At 37.2% G+C, this 27,976-nt stretch overlaps 2 protein-coding genes and 1 pseudogene across 8 annotated transcripts; all 3 read right to left on the bottom strand.

The window, feature by feature from the left end:
• On the bottom strand, positions 1-27,905 carry LOC101206764. 7 transcript variants are annotated; one of them, XM_011658238.2, is made up of 11 exons: positions 27,675-27,902; positions 19,200-19,409; positions 17,817-18,339; positions 12,825-12,975; positions 12,555-12,665; positions 6,303-6,723; positions 5,146-5,385; positions 4,709-4,778; positions 3,928-4,106; positions 954-1,020; positions 1-421 (listed from the first exon to the last, which is right to left on the bottom strand). In XM_011658238.2, exons 2-11 carry the CDS (start codon positions 19,335-19,337, stop codon positions 273-275), a joined length of 2,049 nt encoding a protein of 682 aa, XP_011656540.1. In that variant the 5' UTR covers positions 19,338-19,409; positions 27,675-27,902; the 3' UTR covers positions 1-272. The 7 variants fall into 7 exon arrangements, with proteins under 7 accessions (XP_011656540.1, XP_031742612.1, XP_011656541.1 ...); XM_031886752.1 differs by having other exon boundaries at positions 17,817-18,194; XM_011658239.2 differs by having other exon boundaries at positions 27,503-27,681.
• LOC116404391 lies at positions 2,028-3,921 on the bottom strand (annotated as a pseudogene).
• On the bottom strand, positions 22,072-25,115 carry LOC116404773. Its single transcript, XM_031888202.1, has 3 exons — positions 24,626-25,115; positions 23,069-24,552; positions 22,072-22,158 (listed from the first exon to the last, which is right to left on the bottom strand). The coding sequence occupies exons 1-3, from the start codon at positions 25,113-25,115 to the stop codon at positions 22,072-22,074; spliced, it is 2,061 nt and encodes a 686-aa protein (XP_031744062.1).
• Positions 27,906-27,976: the final 71 nt, after the last annotated feature.

Below are 27,976 nucleotides of genomic sequence, written 5' to 3'. Positions count from 1 at the left end.
TGAAATAAATCACAAATTAGAATGGAGATTTGCAAAGAGAAGAAAATATGACAGCTTTAAACAGTTGTTTTGATTGCTCTCCAAAATCTTTCTTTTGTTAGGCTCCTTGTACAAAAAAAAACTACACAAGACTACACAATCTTGGAGAGCTTAAAGCTACACAATCTTGGAGAGCATAAAGACTAAAGAGCTTCTCTTTCCCCCTCTCCTCTCCATGGAGAACCCAAAAACAGACCCATTACTACAATAACCTCCATCAAAGGCTTCTAAAACTACTTGGCCAGATTGGCCATCCTCCAAAGTTGACCCAACATCTTCATCGCAGCTGATTCTCTCGCATCACGAGGGTCGGAACACAGTTCGCTACAGCTTGAATACTCAAAATCCATCCCTTTTACAAACACATTAGCTTGGAACCCACCTTCAAAACACATAATACACTTTAGCACCACTATTCCATAATAGATGCTCTCAAATGATTTCAAATTGAAACACAAGAGCTATGCATGATCGGCCATCCATATGTAGAAAGACCCTGAAAGCCTCTAAAGGCAGAATCAGAAAAGATGGGAGAGAATGAGGCACCATCTAATTTTCAATGCACTGTACTACTTGAGTATAATAATTTGTATTTGTAGAATCTTTCGAGATGCAAGAAGGTAGAATCCGATTTTCAATATACTTTAGAAGACAAACAAGCAAACAAACCAAAAACACAAACAAAATAATGTCCAATCCAGAAAAAAAAATAATGCCATAAAGTCATGCACATTGTACTCCAGGTGAAAGGAGAAGTACATTTTATCATTCATTCTACGTGATCTACTTTGGAGAAGCACAGTGCACTAGAAAAGAAGAATTTAATGTCTGTCCATCAGTAACAACCGTACCTCTCAAAAATTAAAAGAATAATAGTAATAAGTAATAACTGACTGAATTCACGAAGACTTTACCATCTAATGACGAAACTCCGTAAACTGGCAATATCCAATTATTCTTATGACATATACCATCCAGTTCCTGCCAAGTCAACAGAGCATCATTATATCTACAACTACAAATGTGGAAATAATGAAATCGGACTACCATTTTTTCCCTCTTAAATGCCTGTATAGAATATTTAACATCAAATGTACATTCCATGCATTTTAAACCGTATTGAAATGTTTATGCTACATGCTTTTCAGAATTTTTTATGTTGAATGTTTCTTGTGCTATGCAAGTGCAAATTGATAACCGGACTCAATCAATTAGGCATACAAGATACAGTTCCCATTAACACATTAGAGACATCAATACAATACATCTTTTATTAGCCAAGTTTGCCATACATAACAAATACCATCTTAGCAGCATCCTCAACTGCATGTCTTATGTGGCAATACAAGTTTAAAAAAAAAATTGATCAATTTGTTGCATCCCGGTAAAAATATAAAGATCTGTTACTTCAAGGCCATTACAACATGACATTTATAAACTGTACACTGTCCTGAAAAGGAAATTCTCTCTTTAACAAAAAGAAAATCCACGGGATCCACATGGATATTGCAGTTTTGATTAAAGAATCTAGAGGATAGAAATCTGTTAAACCAATTTCGGAAGTTAGCGTTTCAATTACCGGATCATCTAAAGTCAATAGTTGCCGATTGTGGACTCTAGTTTGAATCTCAGCTGTTGAATAAAGTCCCCCCAGTTGCTGGACCAACTTCTGCCTTTCCATGATTTCTCAAGTAAAGCCTCACTGATTGTGGTAGCTTGCTTAATATTGGTTTTTTGTATTTTGTTTTCGTTGTCTGGCTTGCCAAATGGGAGTAACTACTAGGGATTTCTTTTAGGAACAAATTCTGTGGTTTGGAAGAGTTCTTTGAGTTCCTGTGGGTATTGGATTGCATTTGGTAAGATAGTTTTGAGGCAGCTGGTTGTATCTTCCTGGCGTTTCTCTTTCTCCTTTCATCTTGAAGATTTGGGCATGCAAGATTTTAGATTCAAATGGGCTCCTTTTGAGAGATTTTAAGTTTGGCTTTGTATTTAGCTTTTCTACAAACGTATTGTCTTTGAGTGGCTTTGATTAGCTCGTTAATTTTCTGTTCGAATTCGTTTTTAGGTTGCCTAAGTATAGTTTTTGTTTGTCTTAGATTGTATTCATCCTTGGTTCTTTTTATTCTTAGTATAATTCTCTTGTACTTTGAGCTTTAGTCTCATTTATTATTATAAATAAAGAGGCTTGTTTCTGGTTCAAAAAAGTTACAAGAGGAACCATAAAGAAGTTTAAAACATAAAAGAACAAGTGGGCAAAACTAGGACCTCGAAAATTAGGCCCCAACTAGTAGCATAAAGAATATTGAGGCAGCAGTTTCCTTGCATAAACTATAAGTCAAATATATAAAGTAAAGGGGAAAAAGTAAAAAATAAAAGACCTTGAAAATTCACTCCCCCCTGCACCCTCACCAGAAGCAGTGAGAACTTTCCAATTGTCTATAACAAGTCATACTTCCAACTTTTAATAATGCATTCTTATGTCATCTCTAGTTTTGAAACATGCTACCATACTGTCCATGTTTATATTTGGTTGACTGTTTGGCATCACAAAGCACCAAGCTTGATGAATATCCAATCTTCACTACTACCAAAATGTTAGCCAACAGCTAGATCAACTCTCACACCTTTATCAAGCTGATAAATGTTAATATTAAAAAAAAAAATTATTTCAGTGAGGCTCCCTATGATTACTCAAAAATATTATTTTGTTAATTATCTTGTCACAATTTCCTTTATTTCCCCTCTTCTTTTTTTCTTTCAATACAGGATAATGATCTTTCTTTACCGAGAGAAAATGTAATACTATTTGAAACCTAGGTCAAAACTTCATAATGGATGCTCAAAACCATGTTCAATAGAAGAAACCAAGGACTTTGCCTCCAACATTCTTCCTTCTAGCCTCTTCATGATCCATAATTCCAGCAGATGTCAGCACAGCACAATGAATCCAAACTGTCAGGAAGGGAGCAACCTAGCAATCCAACCTTTAATTTCCTTAACACCCACATCAAACTAAAGACTAATAACCCCACATTTGTTCAGCCTACAGTTTAGTTCAACAACAATTTTTCCAGATCTTTGATCATCTACAAACTCAAATTCACCAATAGCTTCTGCATAACCAAAAGAAACGTGATAATCACTTTCGGAGAAGGCCTGATCATGACCTGCTGTTTCCCCCTCTTCTCTGTACATGCTCTTAAGAGCATCATTCAAAACACTAACTCTCACCATCCTTTCAAATTAAAACTTTGGCGGGTTTCTGAATTGCAACAGGAGGCATCGGCTTCCTATTTCTCTTCTTTCCTTTTGTTTTTCTCAATATCGTTAGATATCCAGACCAACTTTCATATTGATGTTTGAAACCATAACTCAGTTAATTCTGTCAACTTAACCCTTAGGTCAACCCTAGTAGTTAATTCTCACTTTTTGATCTTCCTTTTGTCACAGTACTTTATAGTAAGATTTCAAATAATAAGCCTAAGGGTTTACTAGTTGATTGTAGCAAATTGGTGATATTGGCTATACCATCTCAATGATAAAATAGTAAGAGGCTAGAAGATGGTGGGCCACCTTATGGACGGTGTAATTTTTTTCTAAGTCCAAGCATTTGCAATTTCTATACTAAGTGCCATAACAAAACTATTTAACATCAATCTGTTATACCGATGTCTTATGTGTTTTTGTGCAGTACAATTTTTTGAAGAGTTCCTATCCTGCCCCTTTGATCTTGTAGCCTCTCTTTTAATGTTTTACTTGCATCTCTTATAAAAATATATAAATATGCCGTGGGCAGCATTAGGACATAACCATAACACAAATACAAACATGCAAATACCCTGGAATGTTAAAAAATGTCAAATTAATTTTCTTCAATTATTAACCAACCAGACATGGATTCTGTATGCAGAGAATTGCTTCTGACAATCGCTTCCTTGTGACATATTGAGATGAGCAGTTTTCTTCAAAGTATTGATAAGATTTGTCTTCGGCAGTGCTTCTTGGGCATATATCATTGCAACATTCAATCACAGAATCCAGCTTTAAAACCAAATCATCTTCATCACCTTCAGCAACCAAAATATATATATGCAGTTCAGACATTTTCTTTGGCTAATTATGATACCTATAGATTAAAAAGCATCTCCATTGCTGTTAGCCACGCAGACACACCCAATGATGAGTTAGTACTTAGAATAGCAGAAGCACTCCACAAGTTTTAGAAAAGTTTTAATTTTAATCTGAGTTTCTAATATTACTTGTTCTAATTTAACACTATCCATCAACGTACGTACATACAATATTGAAAATTTAGCTCCAAAATATACACCAAACAATTCAATAAAGCAATAACAAAAAGTAAATCCAAAAATACTACTGTTACTCCCTCTTGAAGCTCAAAATATGCCAACACTTAAAATAGTGATCATGACGATAATTCAAATCTTAGTCTCTAGCCAATACTGAAAAATACTTTAGCTTGGGTGCAGTGGCCTTACAAGACCAAAAATCATAGATAGCTGGGGGAGGGGTTCATCAAGTATTTGAAAAGGGAAATTATCTAAATTTCTAGAAGGTTTTGTACATGAAATATTTCAAATAGACAAAAAGTGTAAAAACAAAACAAAAACAGAAGGAACAGAAAAGGAAAAGAGACAATAAAGCTTACCCCTTAATATTGTCTGCATGTTTTTATCACACTGAGCAATCTCATCTTCAATGAGGCGCTGTTGATGAGACTGCAGACAGAACGAATGGATTACACTGTCAAAAATGATTATGTAATATGATTGAAAAGAGCTCAATCTATGACCAACCCCTGTTCAGATAGAGAGAGAAGAATGGACAGCTGAATGTCATTGTATAGTGATACAGACAACAATAACAGAGGATTAATTATTTTCCTACAATCTCGTCTACGAAAGTTGAGATTTAAATCACTATTCCCATCTCTATTTTACTATTATGGTGTAAGCTCTAAGCTCTTTATCATATAATATGTGCGTCAACATGCTAAACTTTAAAAGAAAGTTTCTGGTTCAAATTAAAATCATGAGACAAGGATAATCCTGAAATATAACCACAATATAAGATGTATGTCCGTACCAGCTTATCCCTCTTTCTGATTAGAGCTCTAATTGCAGCTTGTGACAGTGCTCTTTCTTTTGAAACAATAATTGCTTGTAACTTGGAAAGATGCTCTGAGTCTGGGTTCGATTGACAGGTGATGAGAGCATGATCACCGTTCCTATTTTGATCAAACGAAATATTGTCAGAGAGATTTCCAGAAGCAAGCTTTTCACCACTGCATTCAGCAATACACGGGTTTGTAGCTAATATCCCATCCTGGAAAGTAAACTATGGTATCAGCTAAATTATAAATAAAAGAAATATAGTAAAATCTAATTCATTAAAAGCTAATAGATTATAAATCTGAAAATTCTGAGTTATTAGCACAAAATTATTTATTTACGACATCCTGGGAAGTAAATTATGCTATTAGTTGAATTATAAATAAAAGAAATATAGAGAAAACTAATTCATAAAAGCTAACAGATAATACAATCTGAAAAGTCTGACTTGTTAGCACAAGCTTATTTTTTTACAACAATAATAACCATCTTTTTTTCACATGCAGAATGAAACTGTCGTTTGATTTACAAGCTCATCACACAGATAAATGATTTGAAGTACAGATATGGCCATGCCAAAATTTGAACACCAGGTGTCACTATGTTTGTTGAGAAGTAACTTATCATTTTCTTATTTCACAATTTCTTCAAAAACTTCATTTTTTAAAACCATTTACCTTGCAACACGCGAGATAGTTCTTTACATTACCAAAAAAGTCAGGGATTTAAATGTGCAAGTTCTTCAATTTAATCCATCAAAGAGATGAAACCAAAAACCAATTAGTATCTTTTGTGGACTCTAAAGTAGAGTAACCATGTCAATCCATCCCCAAGCTGTCTCTTGGCCCAAAGATCCTAACATTGAATCTCGTTTTGAGTGATTGAAGTATGCATACAAAGTACCCAAAAAAATATTATTTAAAATCTGCTCTTAACATGCCCAGATCCTTCAAGGAATGCACCCATAATAATTTTTGAAGTATAGACATGACTAAATGCCAAAATTTATAGGGAGAATAAAATATGAGTCACTGTTCCCATAAGCATCAGGAGTCCCAGTAGTAAATACAAAATTAAAACAACCTGTATCTTAAGGTCCCTAAACTTAGTGAGAAGACCTCAATTTCTTACCTCGACTTTGATACCACTTTCTGAGGCATTTGATTCATTTACTATACATGGGATCATCAGTTCATAGCTATTGTCAACTTTCCTATCAGTTATTTTGCTTGTATAAGAAATGATATCTTGGCTAGTGTTTGGTACATCTTTTTTCTTCTCTACTGGATAGAAGGGAACTAAGTCAACCGCACTAGTACTCTGGGGCCTGTAGATCGCATCATGCAAACTACCAACACAGTTAGTTTTATCTGGCAATCTCTCCAATCCTTTACCATAAATGTTAGCGCTTTTATTCAAATTGTTTGCACTAGCACCATTTTGATTGTTTTCAACTTTAAGCTTCCTGGTTACATCTATTCTCTCACGCCTGTTCAAATTTTCATCAACCTTTTCTTCACCTATGACTCCCAACTTATCTGATGAAGATTCCCTACGTGAATAAAAGGATAGGAATATTAGTATATCATCTATCTCTATACAAGTCAAAAAAAGAATAATAATGCCGCTATGTAGCAAAAAGAATACTTCCCTTGCTCTCAAATATGTGATTATTCACTAACAAAGATATTTATTTCATTACTTAAGAAAATGTTATATTACTAAAGCGTGCATTCTCCACACATACAAACTACTAGAATGATAGATTTAGGATAAATGACTGCAAATAAACAGCTGGAAATAAGGGAGATATGCAGCCAGTCAACTTTCAGCACTACTCAGCTTCAAGCAAGAACGTTTTCAGTTGTTAAAGCTTGCTTGGACCGCTCAACATAATTTCTCCCTTCATTTGCACTCTCTTCTTATAAGAAAACTAGTTTCTTGTCCAGAAAAAAAGAACTAAATTAATTAATTAAAGAAAAATTAAAACAACCATAATAAAGAAAGAATAAAGAGGAAAAAGAAGCAGAGGGAAAAACACTTACATCCTTCGATTCTTCTATTAAAAGATTTCCTTCCGTTTAACAAACTTTCAAGACTTTTTCCAAAACCCAAGCACAGTATACAAGCTTTACTAAAAAAAAACACCAGCAAGAACACAATGACATGCCAATTTATGAAAATGTAGGATACAAACACACTAACTTTAGTTCATTACACTAACTACTAAAATTAATTAAGATTTTAAAATAATAAATAAATAGTCCAACCCTAAAAACCTCCTTCCCCTCTCCCAAATCTTTCTGTCCCTCCCTTGCTCCTCAGCTTCGTTCGACCTCCCTCTCTCCACCTCCAATGGATTTCGCCAATGACCATATTTGCTAAGGTCATCGTTATGTGATAACTTATAAAAATACAAGTTATCGTAGTCTTTTATTTAGAATAATGAAGTTAAATTGAGAAAGAAGGCGATGAACTGTAATAAACTAGTGTGGAAAAGCTTACTGTGCAAACACAAGTTCACAAAAGTATAGAATGCCTGTTTATTATGAAATGTCTATGCTTTGGATGCAGGATTATTATAAAAGAAGAATAAAACGCGAGTAAGCTGCGATGAAGAAACAAGCAAAAAGGCGCTCAAACTTGCACAAGATCAACATGTCAAGCAACGAACCAAAATCACACGATGAAATCACAAAACGACAAATGTAGTTGGTAGTCGTCCAACCAGCAAGTTGGCAGCCATCAAAGTTCAGATTGTGCCAAATCCAATGGACCTGTGTTGCAATGAAGCAGTGTAGTGGGGTATGGAATTTGATATTCGGCGTCAGATAAAATCAGAAGGAAGATATCAAGGAATATTCCAATTTGACACCTGTATAAAGCCCTCAAGAGCTCACTCCAATACACAATCCAGAGAGATAATTCTGTCACTTTTACCAATCCATCTCCTTTCCTCTCTAATTTTCATTGATGTTTTAGGTGACAACTTAGTTCTTCTCTGAAAACAGAGATGGAATCCATTACTTTCATTCTTCGGTTGAAGTCTGTTATTTCTAATATAGCTGGTACAAAACCACATTGGTTTCTTTTTACTTGAATTTTTGCTTTGGAAGCATTTAGTAGGTTAAGCGTTTCAGAAACAATATTTTTCAGACCTCCAAAATAATCTCCTATAACTTTGAACTTCCAACTGATCCAATAATCAAGAGAGGTTTTTAATTTTAATCCATCCTCCATGGTCTACAATAACTGATGGTCTGCTATGTTTACTTTTGCTCCATTTTCAAACTTTAAATGAAAAGGACCCATTACTTGCCATAACTCTTCTTTTCCAATGAACTATTCTAGGGAACCTTCAGCCAATATAATCAAAGCGCTCTCTGCAAACAATTATCTTTTATTGAAAAAGATCCTCCAAGGTTTTACTAATTTCCTTCCAATCATCAAAGGCAAATAATCTTGAAATAATCCATAGACTATCAAAGTCTTCTTTTAAAACTTCTGGATTTTTAATCACCTAATGTTGAGTTGCACTCTGAATTTCAGAGGTCAAAACAGGGGAAGAAGTGCTATGTTTTACCAATTCCTGAGCAAAGGATCCATTAAGCATCACTTTTTCAGCACAACTTGCTCCTAGTGACTCAGAAGGAAGCTACAAAGAGGTATGGAGAAGTTTTCTGTACCAATTCAAATAATCGTGCTTCATCATGAAACTTTGTTTTCTCTAAACTGTTCCAAGACTATGCAAAGGAAGCTTCCCAATACGTGTTTGCTGCCTTCAGAGTGCCCCCTTTGCTTGGAAAGCAGTGAGCCATTAATTCACTTATTCATTTTCCGTTCCTTCTCATCAAATTGTTGGTTGAGCATATTTTCTATGCTCAAATCAGTTTGGGTCTTTGATGGTTCGTTTAGCGCCAATGTGCGCCAGTTACTAAGGGGGCCTTACTTATCAAAAAAGCCTTTTCTAATTTGGGTTAATTTGATAAAAGTGATTCTAGCATAGATTTGGTTTGAAATGTAACCAACGCATCTTCCATGATAAAAAAAGGAATTGGGTTGACATCGTAGAGATTTCTAAAAGAAACGCAGCAGCTTGGTGTTCTTCAAATGCGGAATTCAAAGATTACTCCATTCAAGACATATGCCTCAATTGGACCGCCTTCATCGGATGAGTTTCATTGTAGTTTCCCCCGATTGCCAGTTCAGAATTAGTGCTTCTGTAGTTTGGATGGGTTTCATATGTATTTCTGCGGTTATGTTTTTACTTTTCAGCCTAGCTTTTGTCTACCGTAGGTATCTTCTGTTGTATTTTTTGTTGTTACTTTGATCTTTTCATGACCTTGGTATTGTTCTTTTACTTTGGTCTTTTCTTTGTATTTTGGATATGATGAGGGTGTTATGGGGGTGTCAACCTAGTTGAGATGTTCGGGTGCACCTACTGATCCTAGCTCTATCTATCCCTCTCTCTCTCTCTCTCCCCCTTTCTTGGCTTCCCTATTTTTTTGAAAATGAGACAAGCTTCTTTATTATTAATAATCTCAATGTACAAGAGAGCTATACAATGAGAATAATAGGGAAGCCAAGAAATGAGGGAGAGATAGAGAGATAGGATCAGTAGGTGCACCCAAACATCTGAACTAGGTTGACACCCCCATAACACCCTCATCAAATCCAAAATACAAAGAAAAGACCAAAGCACAAGAACAATACTAAGGTCATGAAAAGACCAAAGTAACAACCAAAATAACTACAAAAATCATGAAACTTTCCAACATTTTGTGAAAGGATTTTCAACCGCTGTCGAGAGACACCAGAACAAGTATGGATAAAGGATAGTTTTTTGTTCCTCTTCCAAGCAACATACCTTATAGCCTAACCTACTTTTGACATAAATTTTAAGAGCCTTGTACTTCCAAAATCATCAAAACCGTTTCGAAGAAGAAAAGCATTCTCAGGGCCATGCAAGAATTCTGAAATCTCCTTCAAGAACCATCTGAGTTGAGTGTCTGATAATGTCAAGATCTTATGAGCTTCCCTGTCTTCTATGTGGAAGTATTCTTTGTCCAACCAAATACAGTAAAGGGCATTTGCTACTTTGCATCTTTCTACTTCCATTATCACCAAAACCAGGCTGCCACTTTACAGGGATGGACAAGAAGAACATGCTCTAGGGGACTTACCGAAGATGAAGGATGAAAAACGCCAGAGGAGAAAAAGGGGGCCAAAGTGTGGTTAGGGATGAAAGGAAGGAAGCGAGAGGTAATAATGGGGGAAAGCTGAACCACTTAGCTAAATGGTCTAAAATAATCAAAAGACAAAGAGATGGGGGTCTCGGCCTAAGTGATTTGAATAAAAAATATGGCTCTATTATCAAAATGGGAGTGGAGATTCATGTTAGAATAGAAGGCTTTGTGGTGCAAAGTAGTTAGAAGTATTCACGGCACCCACCCCTTCCTTTGGCACACCAGCAGAAAGGAGGCTTTGAGTTTGAGAAGCCCGTAGATTAGTATTTCAAGGGAAGGGTGCAAGATAGAAGCTCTAGCCAATTTCAGAATTGATAATGGCAGCAGTGTGTTTTTTGGAATGATCCATGGCTAGATAATATTCCCCTAAACAGCAAGTTCCCTAGATTATTTCGTATTGCACTCTTGCCTACAGAGTCAAGTGCGAATAGCCAACCTAGGTCCTGGGCAGTCTACTTTAGAAGATTATTGAAAGAGGAGGACTTTGTTGACTTTCAAACACTCATGATTTCCTTAAATGGGAAATGGTAAATTCTAACCAAGACAAGAAAGTTTGGTCCCTAGAACCAAGTGCCTACTTAATTGTTAAATCCTTGGTTACTCATCTATCTCTTGCTTCTCCCATTGATGTTATTTTATTCAGGGGGCTTTGGAAAACTAAGAGCCCTAAAAGAGTCAATGTATCCATGTGGATTATGCTTCAAGGGAATTTAAATTGTGCCTCTACACTGCAAACAAGAGTTTCCCTCTCATTGCCTTTCTCATCATATGTGCCAGCTTTGTTGTATGAATCAAGAACTTCAGCACCTTTTTTTAAAATGTCCTTATGCAGCAAACTGTTGGAGTAAGCTGCTGCAAATTTTTAATCTCAGTTGGGTTTTTTGTGGCAGCTTTAGCAGTAATGTACTACAAATTCTCTCTCGACCAAATTTAAAGAAAACCTCATTAATACTATGGTGCAATGCAGTCAAGGCTTTATTATTAGAAATTTGGTTTAAAAGGAATCAACACGTTTTCCATAATACTGCTTCAGTATGGTCCGATCGCTTTGAGTATGCCCGTTTAAATGCTAGTGCTTGGGATATGATGTTTGGCGCTAAGGGGGTGTCAACCTAGTTGAGATGTCCAGGTGCGCCTCCTGATCCCTCTAGATCTCCTTTGTTTTCTACTTTTTTTTTTGGCTCTCTTTGCATAATTCTCTTATACTTTGAGTTCTTATTAATAAAGAAGTTCTTGTCTCCGTTTCAAAAAAAAAGTATGCCCGTTTAAATGCTTCATCATGGTGCTCCATGGTCAAAGGATTCCAAGATTATTCCACACAGGACATTCTTCTCAACTGGCAAGCCATTATTGTTTAGTAATTTTGAGTGCCCCGTGGGAGGAGAAAAAGAATAGGACGAAAGGTTCGGGTCGGCTGTATGAGCTCTTTCACTTTCAGAAAGATAAGTGGCTGCAGAAGAGAAGCCTGTATCGGGGAATGATCTTGAGAAAGTAGCTCTTTCAGTTCTTGTTCCAGTATATTCTGAGAAATAGATTATCTCATAGAATAACGAAGGATAGAGAGAGAGGGCTTCCTCGCGCGAGGAAGAAACTCTCCTATTCAATGGATCTAATGAACGCAATATTCTTTCCAGCAAAGGAGAGTTAGAAAGGGCCCTATTTTTGCCCATTTTAGATTTTTCTGTTAGTCTTTTGTTCATGAAAGGATGCTGATGTAAAGGTCTTATGTTTTTTACCACTTTTATTAGCTCTATGTCATTTCATTATCTTTATTTTTGTTTATGGATATGATGAGGATGCCAATTCTTTAATTGCTCATTGTATAACTCTCTTGTACTTTGAGCTCTGACTTGTTATTTAATACATGAGATTTGTTTCCATTACAAAAAAAATAGTCAACCTTCACATTTTGTATCTTCAGAGTATTAGATAAAATGTTCCGTTTTTTGTCATCAAAATAACCATCAGTTAACCCTCACAGTACTGGCAACTAGCAAAAGCCAAGAGGGTGGATACAGAAACAGAAAGAAGAAACAAACAAGGTCATGAACAATCAAGCTTAAAATATCAAGTAATGCAGATGATAAATAAATACATCAACATTTAATACTAATATCTGTAGCAATTAAGAATATACCTGTGAAACCAGGTTAGTGCCATTTTAGCATAAGGAAGAATGTGGAAGTACTCAACTTTTGAAGTAATGCTCCATCTCCTTCCACTTTTTCTAAACAATGAATCCTGCAAACTAATACCATGGAAAAGAGAAAAATCATGAGCAAGAAGGATATCCATGCATTTGAGGACTTACCTGCATCCATGTTCATTGCACATGAGGTCCTGGAACATGCATTCAAACCATGACACAGAATTGAAGAGAACAGGTGCAAAAGAAAAATAATGAAACCTGTTAGCGACATCTCTTATGGGAACTTGAATTACATCTTCAGTTGCTGATCGAGTGCACTGAATCATATAAAAGCAGACTGCTGATTTTTCTTTACTTAGAGAGTATACAACGTGGCTTTCTAAAATTTTGAGATCGCTTTGATTTATTCCTGTTTTGCATTAAAATAATTCAAATTAGCAACTATCGAGGGTGATAATAACAAAAAAGATTAACTCCATGAATTTTGCTTCCATGCACTAGCATTTGTTTAAGGATTAAGTTGAAGAAAATTAGCATTAACAGTGGTAAACGATTTAAAATTCATTCAAGTTGATTGAAATTTTCAAACAGCTTCTTGAAGAAAAATTTCTTCTATGAAGGGGAAGAACACCCAGAAATCCCTTGTATTTCTTTCTTTTCAACAGTCATGGATCCATCAAGAAGAATTTGGAAGTCACGAGGGAATTTCTATGGGAGGGGCCAAGGAAGGAGGTGGGTCGCATTTAGTGAATTGCAGTGTGTTGTCGAAACCTAGAGAGGAAGTTGTTTAAGGATAGAAATTTGACAAGAAGATGGTTTGAGGATACAAAATAAAAACAAATAAGCTAACAGGGGACCAAACATCAACAAAGGTGCTCTTACACCCTCGCCCTATTGTTTCTCTCCCATAAAACTACCACGCAATAGCACATACTCCAGGTTGGCAAAAAAGATAGCCATTTATCACAAAAAAAATGGGTGGAGGAAAAGCTCCAAGAATGAATCCTTACAACTACAGTGGCTGATAAAACAAAAGCCAAACACCGGAAAGAAACTGCTCCAAACAACACAAGCAAGAAACAGCTCCACATGATATGTTTCAGGTCCTCAGATTCCATCCCCTAGAGAGAATACAACAAAGTGGCTCAACCACTAAAGACCCTCTACCCAAGGAAGATTCGATCCAAGGTGTTAACTCTTCTAAGAAACACTTCCCACAGAAAGAACTTAATCTTCTTGGGAATTTTCACCTTCCAAGCAGAGAAAAAAATAGAACTCCCCACCATGGATGGGTTGGAAAAGAAATAGAATAAAGAGTCACAAGAATAACCTTTCAAAGGACATGGGATCTAAAGGCCGGAATCTCTCCTCCCAGGCATAAAGTGAAAAGAGGAGAGAAAGAAAAGGAAGCTGAGACATTCGTTGTTTCCCTATTGATGAACGAACAATGAAAACCCAATGAAGGAGACGACAATAAATCTAAATGGCCAAGGATCAAAGTAAGTGAGTGGTTCTTGGGAGAAGATAAGTGATATAAACGAGAGTATAAAGAGCAGATAGGTATATCCCTAACCACTTGTCCTTCCATATCACGTGCATCCCCAACATCATTTTGAGTAATGAACAAATTGACAAAGGAAAAACTGCCACAATCTCGTTCCACAAGTTTTTGGAAGTGCCTTTTAAACCCTCACCAGTGCACTCAAAGGGGTTAGGCAGAGGCTCATACTTGCTAACAATAACCTTGTGCCATAAGGTACGACTTCATGATAGAATCACCAAAGCCATTTAGCAAGTAGGGTAATGTTTCTCATCCTGCTGTTACCAATACCTAAACCTCGTTAAGTCCATGGGCTAGAAACCACCTACTATCGCACCAGGTGCAAACTCTTCCCCTCTTCAACCTCCCTTCCATAAGAAATTTCTCACAAGATTCGCCATTTCCCTTCCAATTAGATTTCGGACTCTTTTGAGGCATAAGTAAGTAGGAACACCAATTAAAACCAATTGAATAAGAGTGAGATGCCAAGGGGAAGACCCAAATAGGATGAAGGGAAGACTCCACCTCACGACCTACAAATTTAGCCACCTCCCTTGAAAGAGTCACAATTAATGCCCAAAATTTGACATTGTGATGTAGAACATCTTCCATTCTTGATGTTTCTTTAAGTTCTTTAATGTTTCTTTAGCTATTTCTTAAGCTTCTTGATTTTATCTAGGATTTACCATTCTTGTATCTCTAGTTCTAAAATAACTAACTCAATTCAAAGTAAGTTCTAAAATAACTAACTCCTAACAGATTTTTGTAAACTTCCAGCCTATAAAAGGCTTCTCTATTCATAAATAAAAGAAATCATAAGTATTATTCATAAAAAATCCCTAAAGCCTTGCATTAATTGCATCACATTGGCCTCTTTTAATCTTAAGGCTTGCAATCATCTCAAAAAGTAGTATCATCAGCGAAATGAAGTTAGAAGAGATAAATCTTGTCCTTTCCATTTTTTTCCTTTTTCAAAAAAAAGAAACAACTCTCTCCATATCTTGTCCTTTCCAATTAGAAATGACTCATAATATTACTATTAAACCACCAATTCACCCAAAAGCTTAAGCTGGTAGTTGAAGGCAAATTTAATTATAGATCACCAACACTCCCCCTCACTTGTGGGTTTGAAATATTTGAAAGGTCCAACTAGTAGAATCAATTTTACCTCACTTGTGCGCTTGAAATATTTGAAAGGCCCAACAAGTGGAAATTGATTTTAATTGGGAGGAAATGACAATGCAAGGGCTTGAACACAGGAACTCCTTGGACCACCTGCTCTAATACCATATTAAACCACCAAGTCACCCAAAAGCTTAAGTTGATGAGGCAAATTTAATCATATATCATCAACAATTACCTACAACCCCTTCTGAGATCATCTGGCTCAAAATGACCATAAAGAGAAACAAAAAAGGAGAGATGGAACACCTATCAGATTATTCTAGAGGCTCGAACTCTACCCTTTTGGATTATCATTGACTAGAATCTGTTCATATTGCGGATGTGTGAGGCAATAAACTCACAAAGATGATATTCAAACAATAATACCAATGAAACAAGGGAATAGAATTCAATTAAACAGCACAAAGAAACAAACAAGAACTATAGCCAAGTAGGAGGGTGCTCTCTCCATGATAGAATTACTGTTCACACACAATGTTCAAGATAACTAATCTTAGCACAAAACAACATTTAAATACCAACATTCTCCTTACAACCATACAAAATAGGACTACAGTCAACTACCCCTTTGTCGAGGGTGCAAACCCACCATTTTACCCCTTCTCTAATAGACTTGCTTGATAGGATGCCTAATATGATATAAGTCCCAATCCAATGTTTCCAATCAGCTCCAAATCCCTTATTTACCAACACTTTGTCATAAAAATCCTGATCCATGTAATCACATGTTTTCTCAAAATTAATATTGAAAATGATCCCCTCTTTCTTCTAAATGGCTTGATTCCAATCCAAGCTTGTCTACAATTTATCTGCTCACTAGGAAGGCCCCCTAATTGCTGGAGATCATCGGCAGAAGACCGTTCTTAAGCATGTGTGTGAGGACCTTGGGGATAGTCTTATACACGTTGGAATGGAACTGATAAGTTTTAAGTCCTTAACCTTCTTGGCCTTATCCTTCTTTGAATTAGGTAAAGAAAGGTGTCATATACCACATTCGATGACGCCTTTCTCGTGGAATTCACTAAAAACTTTCCAAAACCCCTATTTGATAACCTCCAAAATGTCTTGGGAAAAAAAATAGCATAAGAATCATTCAGAACTAGGGTTGTGTTTCTATCCAACCCAAAAACCATCCTTTTCACCTCCACCAAGAAATAGGGGAGTCTCCAACGACCTTGTCCCCAAAGAAGTCAAGACACAAATCCGCCCACCAACCCAAATGAAGGAGGTCCAATCAAATGGCTATACTAAGAAGAGAAATGGCAAATAATCTGGTCCTCAATCTCGTGATCCTCAACTAACAACTCTCCAAATTGTTATAAATTGGCCAGCCAAATCTCGTGATCCTCATCTTCATGGTGCTCATTATCTAAATATTTTCAGGATTACTCTTAGCAGGAGATTGTTATAAATTGGCCAGCCTTTATAGCCTCTCCACCTTGAAGTTCTAGATTATCATGCCTTCCGAATCAGCCTTCTGCTCCAGTCAGTTTTTGCTCAATCTAGGACTATTATTTTTATTTTGTATTTGGCTTGCTGCCTTGCTTAAGTTTCTGTTTTGGATAGTTTATTCTTTCATCTTGTTTGGCTTTGGTTTTGATTTTGTATTGCTTTTAGAAACCTGGTGTATGGGTTTTTTTTTTCACTTTTTGGATGTGATGAGGACGCTAAGGGGTGTCAACCTAATTGAGATGCCTGGGTGCACCTGCTGATCCTCCCCCCTCCCCCTATTGCTCTATGTATACCCCTTATACATTGAGTTTTGTCCCTCTATTTTCAATATTATTAATAGTGATATTCGTTTCCTTTTTTAAAAAAACTAACAACTTTCCAAACTCCTCAATAAGTTGAAGTTCTTGTTTTTTCTTCTGTCAACAACTCTATGGAAATAAGTTGAATTACAGTCACTCTCACTAGCCCATTTAACTTTTGCTTTTTGTGGAACTCACGTTCTCCTTCCCAACTAACTCTCAAATATCGGCCTTTAGGTTCAACCACCTTCTTCCTTGCCTCAAATAAAACCTCCTTCGTCTCATCCAGGCTATTCAGAACCATAAGTTTTTCAAGATCTCACGGTTTTAAGCCTAACATCCCCGAAACCTTTTTAGCTTCCCCAAAAAACGGAACTACCTTCTCCCTCAAACCTTTATCTTCCACATCGGGGAGGAAGACTTAAACAATGGGTGAGAAAGCCAAAACTGCCATCTATCCTTTCAAAAGAAAAATCTATCAATTTGGCTTCTATATCCACCGTTGGACCCTTTGACTAAAGAGAGATCATATAAAGCACACTTTCAATCAAACCATTTAAATAGCGCATGTCTCCTAAATCAAATAATGCTCTTTTCATGATATAATGAAAGAAGCAAAAGCATGATTTACAATATCACATGAAACAAAAATTAAACTGAAAAAAAAAATACATTCCCAGATAAGCATAAGATAGACCAAGATAAAACCTTTTGCGAATTAGAGCAAGATAAACCATGGAACTATCTGATGAGTTAGTGCAGTAAGATACATACCAGTTGCTTCCTTAACTGCTGTATATGCAAGCTGCTGAGTTTTAGCTTCGTCAACAACTAGCCCCTCTTTTGAAGGTTTCTTAATCACTCTTTTCTTTTTGTTTACATGTCTTTCCACATCCACAGTTTCTGGTTGCCATTCAGACGAATCTATATCTTGTTCAATGACAGACCAAACTCCTTGAGTGATGAAACTAAATAGCAAATAACAATGCTCCTTCTTGGAGTCGACTAAAAAAACAGCAACCTTAGAAAGAGGCCAGCCCTCTACGTTTTCATCTGTTGATGCCTCCAGACACGTGGCTATATCACATGCATCCATAATTGCTTTTTCTGCTGGAGAAAGCTGCTTCTCAGGATTTTCCAATTCAATATCATCTGAGCTTTGCATGAGTTTCATGTGAGACAACAAAGCTGGTTTAATGATCACAGCTAACTTGCAAAATGTCTCAAAACTCAAAAACTCAAGATGTGGATGTTGTTTCTGGTGGTAGAAGTTGTATAATAGAACAACTGCATGCATCTAATAGTAGATTCAAGGGAAAATCACTAAGTTAGATAACACCTTGTTTTAAGAATAAACTATTTTTAAATCTAGATGACACTTTTATTCTCTCTTTACAATGTCTTTCTTACGGGAAGGAGTGGTGAGAAATGAGCTGCCACATGCAGTTAAAACTAACCTACTTTACAGTTTAAACCTATTGTGTTTTAATCATATCAACAGTTTTAGTCAATGTCTGCTGATTTTTAAATATAAGAAAATCCAAACTTTTCCCCTGTAAGAAGAATGGTGCTACATTAAAATGTGTAGATCAGAAAAATCAAATAAATCATAGACTAGCAAAAGCAGCAGAAGTGCCGATATCAAAAAATCAAAAGCAGCAGAATTGCCATAAATTACTTTTTACTTGCATGTGTTTCAAATATTGGAAAATAAATGAACTAATTTCCTCACATAAATTTTCTGCCGGGACATTTCATGTAACTTCAATTATCACAGAGTAGCCGGAGCCTACTCCTTCTCTAGTGAACCAGAGAAAGAGAGTTTTCTGAAGAAGATTACATTTATTTACAAAAGTAGTTTTCTGCTTACAGTCCTGCCTCTTTCAAATGGTTAAAACAAAGCTAAAGCAAACAGTTAGTTGAGGAAGAGAGACCCGTGGAGAAACTACGCAAGCAATAGTATTTTCATAAACTGTTGGTTCTTGAAAATTAAAGCAGAGATTGCGCTTGCACGACTTTAATGTTTCCCGTAAACAACTCCAACCACCCAATCTAAAACCAAATATATTAGTCTGATTATGATTGTTTGGATATTTTCAAGCATGGAAGTCAATGAAATTTAAATTTTAAACACATGAAAGTCAATTTCAGAAGTACCTGTTTTGCAACTGATTGCAGTAGAGCTTCTGGTGGATTTTCTCTCGAAGATGACTTTGCAGGCAGCATAGGTTCGACTAAATAGTCTAATAATGCATGTATGGCATCCTCGGTTGGGCATACACCTGGTGCACTCATGGTAGGGGTGTTTTTTCGGTGCAAAAAAAAGTCAAATTTTCAATTCGTTGTGTCCCTTGTCAGAATAGAATGCTGGCACAGAGATTAAAAAACAAATCAATTCATGAGTAGACTTTAACTGCTTGATTGTTAGCAAACATACTGATGTAATTCAAAGTTGGGATTAAATTCTCAAAATGAATTCTCTACCTTTTTTCAGGCTAGGAGATTGTTATATATTGATATCTCAAGGTTAGTTACAAGTTAGTTACAAGGTTGTTTTGGTTAGTTAGTTACAAGACTGTTTTGGTTAGTTAGTTACAGCTGTACTTTTAACTAGTTAGGGATTTTAACTAACTAACTAACTATAGTTTACATCATTCCACCCCCCTAAGGATGGACTCGTCCCAGGGTTCATCAGTCAGCAAGCCTGAAATGATCTGGTGCATGGTATGGCTTTAGGTCAGCAACATTGAAGACTGGGTGTATGTGTATGTCTTGTGGTAGATCGATCTTGAAGGCATTATCTCCGTATTTCTCTAATATAGGGCATGGTCCAATTTGTCTGTCTTTCAGCTTGTTGTAGGTGCCAGTAGGAAATCTGCTCTTTTTTAGGTGTACCATCACTAGGTCTCCTTTGTTGAAGTGGGCTTGTCTTCTTTTTTTATCTGCTGTTTTTTTGTAGGAGTCTGTTGTCTGTATAAGGTGATCATGGACTTCCTTGTGTAGTTTTTTTATGTTTTCTGCCATGCATTCTGCTTCGTTGTTGAGATCCACAGTTGTAGGGAGTGTAGTGAGATCAAAGGTTAACCGTGGTAGTTTGGTATAAACTACTTCGAAGGGGGATTTTCTTGTTGATCTGTTCTTCATATTATTGAAGGCGAATTCAGCTTGAGCCAATGCTAGATCCCATTGTTTTGGTTTTGACCCGCTAAGGCAGCGTAGCAGATTACCTAGGGTCCTGTTTGTTACTTCAGTTTGTCCATCTGTTTGTGGGTGGGCTGTGGTGCTGAATTTCAGTGTTGTGTCAAACTTCTTCCACAATGTTCGCCAAAAATGGCTTAAGGAACTTGACATCTCTGTCTGATACAATGCTTTTAGGTACCCCATGTAGTCGTACTACTTCTCTAAAGAAGAGGTTGGCTATGTAGATTGCATCATTTGCCTTTTTGCATGCTACAAAATGGGTCATTTTGCTGAACCTGTCCACTATGACCATTATTGAGTCAAATTGTCTTTGTGTTTTTGGTAATCCAACCACAAAGTCAATTGATAAAACTTCCCATATTGAGGTCGGGATGGGTAGTGGCGAGTATAATCCTGCATTCGTGCTGGAGCCTTTGGTTCTTTGGCAGATGGGGCATCTCTTTACGAAATTATTGGAATCTCTTCTTATTTGCGGCCAGTAGTATCGTTTGGAGGTGATCTCCAATGTCTTATTCTGTCCGAAATGTCCAGCTAGCCCTCCAGAATGTGCCTTATTAATATAATTAGATTATTCTTAGGAGATATTATTCTGGAGATATTATTTGATATTATTTCCTTAAGTGTATTTCTCTATGGTTATATATAGGCTTGTATCTCTACTAAATAATGAATGAAATATAGATTAATTCCATAAAATCAACATGGTATCAGAGCTCTAGGGTTTTCGCCTTATTGAATTCTAGCCTCCACATCCCGTTTGATCTCTGCCTCCGTTGATGAATGATCAACGGAGGCAGAATCATCTCCCATTAGCCGAAGCCGCCCCTTAGATCTGCAAATCCGCCGTTGTCATTGCACCTTCCCTTTGCCACTCATTGCTGTTCAAATCTGCCACCATCCAAACCCCAGAAACCCTATTCGTTTTTCACTAGCGTCCGCGGCGGCCATCTCCTTCATAGTTCTTCGTCCGACCTCTTGTTTTTCCGTTAGCCAAGCAGCCGATTGAACCTCTGTCAGTTGAAGCCGAACGCCCAGCCGAAGAGTTTCGGTTTTGTCCGTCGTCCAAGAAGCTCCGCTCGCCCCTGCGTTTCGTTGTCGTTGCTCCATCTTCTTATGTTGTCCCGACAAAACCCATGAAACCCCATGTCCTCAGATCCTCGCGTCCGCCCCCAATATGTTCCAGACCTGTCTGATTTCGTTCAGACCCATTCTTCATGTCTGCCTTTGAAGTTTAGATCGAAGCCCAGATCCAACGACGCCTCCATTCTGTTTTTGTTCAGATCCGCTAAGCCTCTCTGCTCCATTTAGTTCAGTTTCCGTTCTGTTCGCCCCAGATTTCCCGTTTAATCTGATTCTGACTCGCTCTAGTTTAGTTGGTTCGGTTCCATTCCGATCCGACAAAACACTTCTATCCAATTCCGACCCTGTTTTCGTCCAGCTTTGATTCTACTTTGCTTCAGTTTTGCTCTTTCATTTTGCCCCTCGAAGTTCTTGTTTCGTTCTTCCTAGGTTCTGTTATAGATCTCTATACGAGGATCTATGTTTCTATCCCAGAAGTTTTTCGTGGGTTTGTTCTAACCTAGATGTTCTTTGTGTGTTTGTTTTTCGGGTTTTTTATTCTATTCTAGATATATTGTTTCTTTTATTAGTTCTTAGCAAACTCAAGTTTGTGATTTCAACCTAGAGTTTGAGGGAGGGTATTAATATAATTAGATTATTCTTAGGAGATATTACTCTGGAGATATTATTTGATATTATTTCCTTAAGTGTATTTCTCTATGGTTATATATAGGCTTGTATCTCTACTAAATAATGAATAAAATATAGATTAAGGCTTCTCGTAGTGAGGTGTGCGGGATGCATAACTGTTCTCCTTTAAACAGATATCCTTCAACAATGTGGTAGTCATCAGCGTCTATGAAGTTGGAGCATTTGTACCAGATATCCTTAAAGTCAATATCTTCTTCGTATAGGTCGGGTAAATGTTTGAATGCTATGATTTCCGAGGACAGTAGTGTGAGTAGGGAGCCTTTTCTGCTTAAAGCATCGGCCACCTTGTTCTCTTTGCCTGATTGGTGTTTGATCACAAAATCAAACCTTTGGAGGAAAGATATCCAGCGTGCGTGCATCCTGCTGATATTCTTTTGAGCTTGAAGGTATTTTAGTGAGAAATGGTCAGTTAGGAGTACAAATTCTTTAGAGAGTAGGTAGTGTTCCCATTGTTTTAGTGCTCGGACAAGGGCATACAGCTCTTGTTCGTATGTGCTCCAGGTCTGTCTTGAGGTGCTGAGTTTTTCACTGAAGTATTCGATAGGATGTCCTTGTTGCTACTAGGACAGCTCCAATCCCTGTGCAAGCAGAACTGCTACTTGTGGTAATTTAAGGATAGGGCTGGATGTGAGCTTCTTTTTGATATCTTCAAAGCTTTCTTGTTGTAATGGGGTCCATTTGAAGTTTCCTTTCTTTAGACAGTCAGTTAGTGGTGCGGCTAAAGAGCTGAAATTTCTGATGAATTTCCTGTAAAACGAAGCCAGGCCAAGGAAGGCTTGTATTTCTTTAATGGAGGCAGGAGTCGGCCATCATGTGTGGATGTCTTCGATTTTCTTTGGTTCCATGCTTATGCTTCCTTGTTTGATTATAAAGCCGAGGAATGCAATTTCTTTTTTCATAAACATGCTTTTCTTAGTATTTATGTAGAGTTCTGCCTCTGTTAAGACTTGGAACAGTTTCCTTAGGTGTAGTAAATGCTCATCATTGCTTGTGCTGTAAACAAGTATGTCATCGAAGTAAACTACTATGAATTTGTTGAGAAATGGGTGAAGTACCTGGTTCATCAATCTCATGAAGGTGCTGGGTGCATTAGAAAGGCCGAATGGCATGACCATCCATTCAAATAATCCTTCGTTTGTCTTGAAGGCTGTCTTCCATTCGTCGCCAGGTCTTACCCGTATTTGATGATAGCCACTTTTCAAGTCAATTTTCGAAAAGATACTGGCTTTACCGAGTTGATCTAGCAGGTCACTAATCCTTGGAATGGGAAATCTATACTTTACCGTGATGCGGTTGATGGCTCTGCTGTCAACGCACATTCTCCAGCTTCCATCTTTCTTTGGCGTGAGAAGTGCTGGTACTGCACAAGGGCTGAGGCTCGGTTTGATGTGCCCTTTCTTTAGTAATTCCTCAATATGATCATGAAGTATTTTGTACTCCTGGGGGCTCATCCTATAGTGAGCCAAATTTGGTAGTGATGCTCCCGGGATCAAGTCTATGTGGTGCTGTATATCTCGAAGGGGTGGGAGTCCCTTCGGTTCTTCCTTTATATGTGGGAACTCATGAAGGAGCTGCTGTAATTTGGGTTCTATGTCTTCGACCTGTTTTTCCTTGGTTTTTTCAATAACAACCAGTCCTAGGATGTATTGTTCCCTTTCTTTAAGCATCTTTTTCCCACTAACAGTGATGAATAGCTGTTTCTCACCTCTTAATCCTTCGTTGATCTTTTTTGTTATTGGGAGTAAAACTACCTTTCTTCCCATCCATTGAAATTCATATGTATTTTCTCTCCCTTTGTGTAATGATTGAGTATCATACTGCCAAGGTCTTCCTAGTAGGAGATGGCATACATCCATCTCAATGACATCACAAACAATTTGGTCTTTGTAGGCGTTTCCAATGGAGAGAGGGACTGTACAGATTTCGCTGACCGTGGCTTCTCCTCCTTTTCTTACCCAACCTATCTTGTAAGGGGTTGGATGTGCTTCGGCCTTTAGATTCAAGACTATTACTAATTTCTTTGCTACGAAGTTTTCACTGCTGCCACTGTCTATGATTACATCACATACTCTTCCGTTTATGGTGCATCTTGTCTTGAAAAGACAGTGGCGTTGCAGGTTCTTTTCTTCCTTGGGCATAATTAATACCCGTTGGATAAAACAAGAGACCCTTTCCCCATCATCTGCTTCAATCAGTTCAGTTTCTTCTTCTGCTTCTATACTGTCTTCACTCGTCTGTCCTCCTTCTTCGGCTATTGCAATGGTTTTTCTTTGCGGGCAGTTGTTGGAGAGGTGGCCAGTTTGGCCACATCGGAAGCATTTTCCTAATGAAGGGCGGGAGTAGCTGTTCTGACCACTAGGTTTGAACGTTTGTTCTTTCTTTCTTTCAACGGCTACTTCTTGGTTATCAACTTCCTTCCCTTTTCCTTTTGTTGAGGTTGAAGGTTGGTCGTTTGTTTTGCTTTTTGTTGAAGTTGTTTCCCATGCTGATCTTCTATTTAGGTTCTTGGATCGAATCGCAATCATCTCCTCCACTGTTTCTGCAAAGGATATTGCTTCAGACAGGACGGAATGGTTGTAGTTTGACCTTTTCCTTGATGTCGAATCAGAGACCTCCCACAAATCTTGCAACCTGATGTTGTTCATTTTCGCTTAGGTTTGTTCTTGCACTCAAGCGGTGGAATTCTTCAATGTAATCAGCTACTGATCGAACACCTTGGCGGCAGTTTTGGTACTGATTGTACAATGTTTGTTCATAGTTTGGGGGTAGGAATCTTGCTTTCAGCAACTTTTTCATCTTTTCCCACGAGCGAATCGGTTGTTTCCCACATCTTTGTCTGTTAATTTCTAACTGATCCCACCAAGCTGATGCACCGGCCCTTAATTTTAAGGCTACTAGGTGGACTTTCTTGCGTTCAGGTGTATCCATGTAGTTGAAGAAATTCTCAGTGCTCTTTATCCAGTCCAAGAATGCTTCTATATTTCGTTTGCCATCATACATGGGAAGGTCAATCTTCATCTTATAATCGTGGTACTCTCCTCTTCTGACTTCAATTCTTCGGTTATTTCTTCCTGCTCGTAAGTCATCATTGAGGTTCCACATGTTTCCTTGTTCATCCCCACTTGAAGAATCATCTTCTTGGATTTCTTGCCATGCTTCTTGATCTTCTTGAAAGTCTTCGTCAAACTATTGTGGTATGGCGTAACCGGGTCTCCTTCTTTGAAGACCTCGTGGATTGTTCATGTTTCTGAAGTATCCCCTTGCTCGTCGGCCTCTTGCTTCACCAAAACGATGGTCGTTTTGGATGTTAATTTCATTCCGTGGTGGTGGCTGTGGGAATTCTTCCCTTCGGCTTAACAGTTCGACACTTTCCATCAATCTATCAAATTTGTTGTGGAGATCTTCCAAGGATTCCTCAACAGCCAGCAAGCGAACTGTTGTTGTCCTTGGAGAGAGGGCGGTGATTTCCTCCGCTGCTTCTTGCACACGGTTTTCCCCCGCGGCAGGGTTGTTACCTCTGCGGCCAGCCATCCGTCCAAGAATCGGGGCTGCTCTGATACCACTTTGATGTAATTCAAAGTTGGGATTAAATTCTCAAAATGAATTCTCTACCTTTTTTCAGGCTAGGAGATTGTTATATATTGATATCTCAAGGTTAGTTACAAGTTAGTTACAAGGTTGTTTTGGTTAGTTAGTTACAAGACTGTTTTGGTTAGTTAGTTAGTTACAGCTGTACTTTTAACTAGTTAGGGATTTTAACTAACTAACTAACTATAGTTTACATCACATACACTATAACTAACTCCTTGTAAAGAAATTACTCAATTCAAATCCACGTTGATCTTGTACTACCAAGTGTGTGAGAGTGGCGAAAAAAAAATTAGCATATGCTTTCCAAGGGAATTACAGAAAAAGCCAAGTAGAGGAACAAACTTTGACTGAATTCCAAATAATATTGCTAAAAATTAGCATATGCTTAATACAAAAAAAAAACAGAGAACTATATTTTAGCTTTATAACTTTTAAAATCAATCAAAAAACAAATATATTTTTATATATATAAGAAAATAAACAAGAATTAGAAAAAAGACGATTTCATCCCTTTTTCTTCAACAAAAAATCAAACTGACCATTGATTGAAAAGCAATAAGTGAGTTGAAGAATTCAAATTGTACCAGTGTAGACTGAGAAAGAGAAATAAAGCATAAATGAAAATTTCGAGAAGAGATAGAAGGAAGAACACAGCTGAATATTGTTACAAGTCATTGCAAGAAAGACTACCAATTGAATTTAGGCAAAGAAAGGCATCAAGAAGTTTCAAGTTTGATGAGAGCAAAACGATCCAACCAACCTGAATGTCTTTGAAGTTACAGTAAACAAGAGACTTAAAATTTTTACTTCTTTTATGCATTATTTTGAAGACTTTCAAAAAACTGAAGAATGAAGAATATGAAGTTTCAGGTCTCTTCGAATTCATCCAACAGAAGAATTACAAAATTATTAAAGATACACCTATTTCTCAAAAACAGAAGCCAATTGTCAAACGAAACCTAGACATTCTAAGAGATTTCCAATACCAAGTATTTTAAAATGCACAAGGTAAAAGGTTGTCCATCAGATTAGTATAATGATCTGTGCCTCAATCACAACCAAACAGCAATCATAAAACAAGGCCTTAATACGTCTTACTCGAGGGAATTTTGAAATTTTGATTGAGAGCACTTTGGGCCCTTTCGTATTCTATTTGAAAAATGGAACAAGTTTAAACATGGCAGACCAGAAGTTATTTGAGGTTTTGGAGTATGGTTATCCATCAATAACTTACCACTTGATTATTGGAAAAAGGATGTTTTTGTTGCAATTGGGAATTACTTCAGTGGACTCGAGAGCATATCCTTAGACACATTGAATATGATTTATGTATCGAAAGCCAAAATTAAAGTAAGGAAAAACCTCGATGGATTTATTATGGCAACAATTGAATTGAAGGATGGATGTTTTTGTTTAGGTCATTTTCACTTTAGTTCGTATTCTCCCCTAACCCTTTTCCTCTTAGTACAATACTCCTGTGGTTTGAACTTAAGTCTCTTTTTTTATGTTTGATAAAGAGGCTTGTCTCCGTTTCAGAAAAAAGAAAAAGTAAAACTAATTGCCTTTATAAAACTCCAATTCCATAACGATTCTACTCTCGATACACTAACTTTCACATCTTTTCACTTCCCTAATAAACTAACAACACGTTTAACATCAAACTTATACCCGATCCTAGTGCATGTTAAACAGAAGAAACGGAAGAAAAAAAATATCGACATCCAGAAGCAAAAACAACTCGAAATAGGCTGAGTTCAAGAAAACAGTCCATCCATCACTGCATCCTACTTAAGCACGAACTCAAGAAAGAGCAACGCTGAATTAACCATGCCTGAATCAAACTCGGAGAAATAAAACTTATTAGCTTTTACAAAATTCCAATTCAAAAACGAACTTACCCACAAACTAGCAACACATTCTGATCCTAATGCATGTTATGCCTAAAGAGAAGAAGAAGAAGAAGAAGAAGAAAAAAAACCAACAACGGCCAAGCTCCAGAAGACGAACCATCACCATATAAAACTTGAGGAAAAAAATTCAAGTAAGAAGGCGGAAGAAGTTGGGCATTACCTCGAATGGAAGATAAAGAGCGAAGGTTAGGGTTTGGAGAAGAGGGAAAGCATTTAAGAGGTGGGTTGATGAGCCATGGAAGCATTAATGTGAAGGTCGAGAATAGAGGAATCAATCTGTAAGTGTCAGGAAGGTGAAGGAAAAGACTGCATGTCAGCCGCTATTCTGTGAATGAGAAGAAATGGGTTTTGTGTTTCCTTTGGTTTCTGATGGCGCCAAGTTGTGTTTTTGTAATTTTATACTCATATGTACACCATTTAACTCATACCATTTGTGTACTCCAAACAAAAACCATGCCTTTT

This window comes from Cucumis sativus, chromosome 6, assembly GCF_000004075.3.
Source record: "Cucumis sativus cultivar 9930 chromosome 6, Cucumber_9930_V3, whole genome shotgun sequence".
NCBI classification, from domain to species: domain Eukaryota; kingdom Viridiplantae; phylum Streptophyta; class Magnoliopsida; order Cucurbitales; family Cucurbitaceae; genus Cucumis; species Cucumis sativus.
This window is presented reverse-complemented; position numbering and strand designations above follow the sequence as displayed.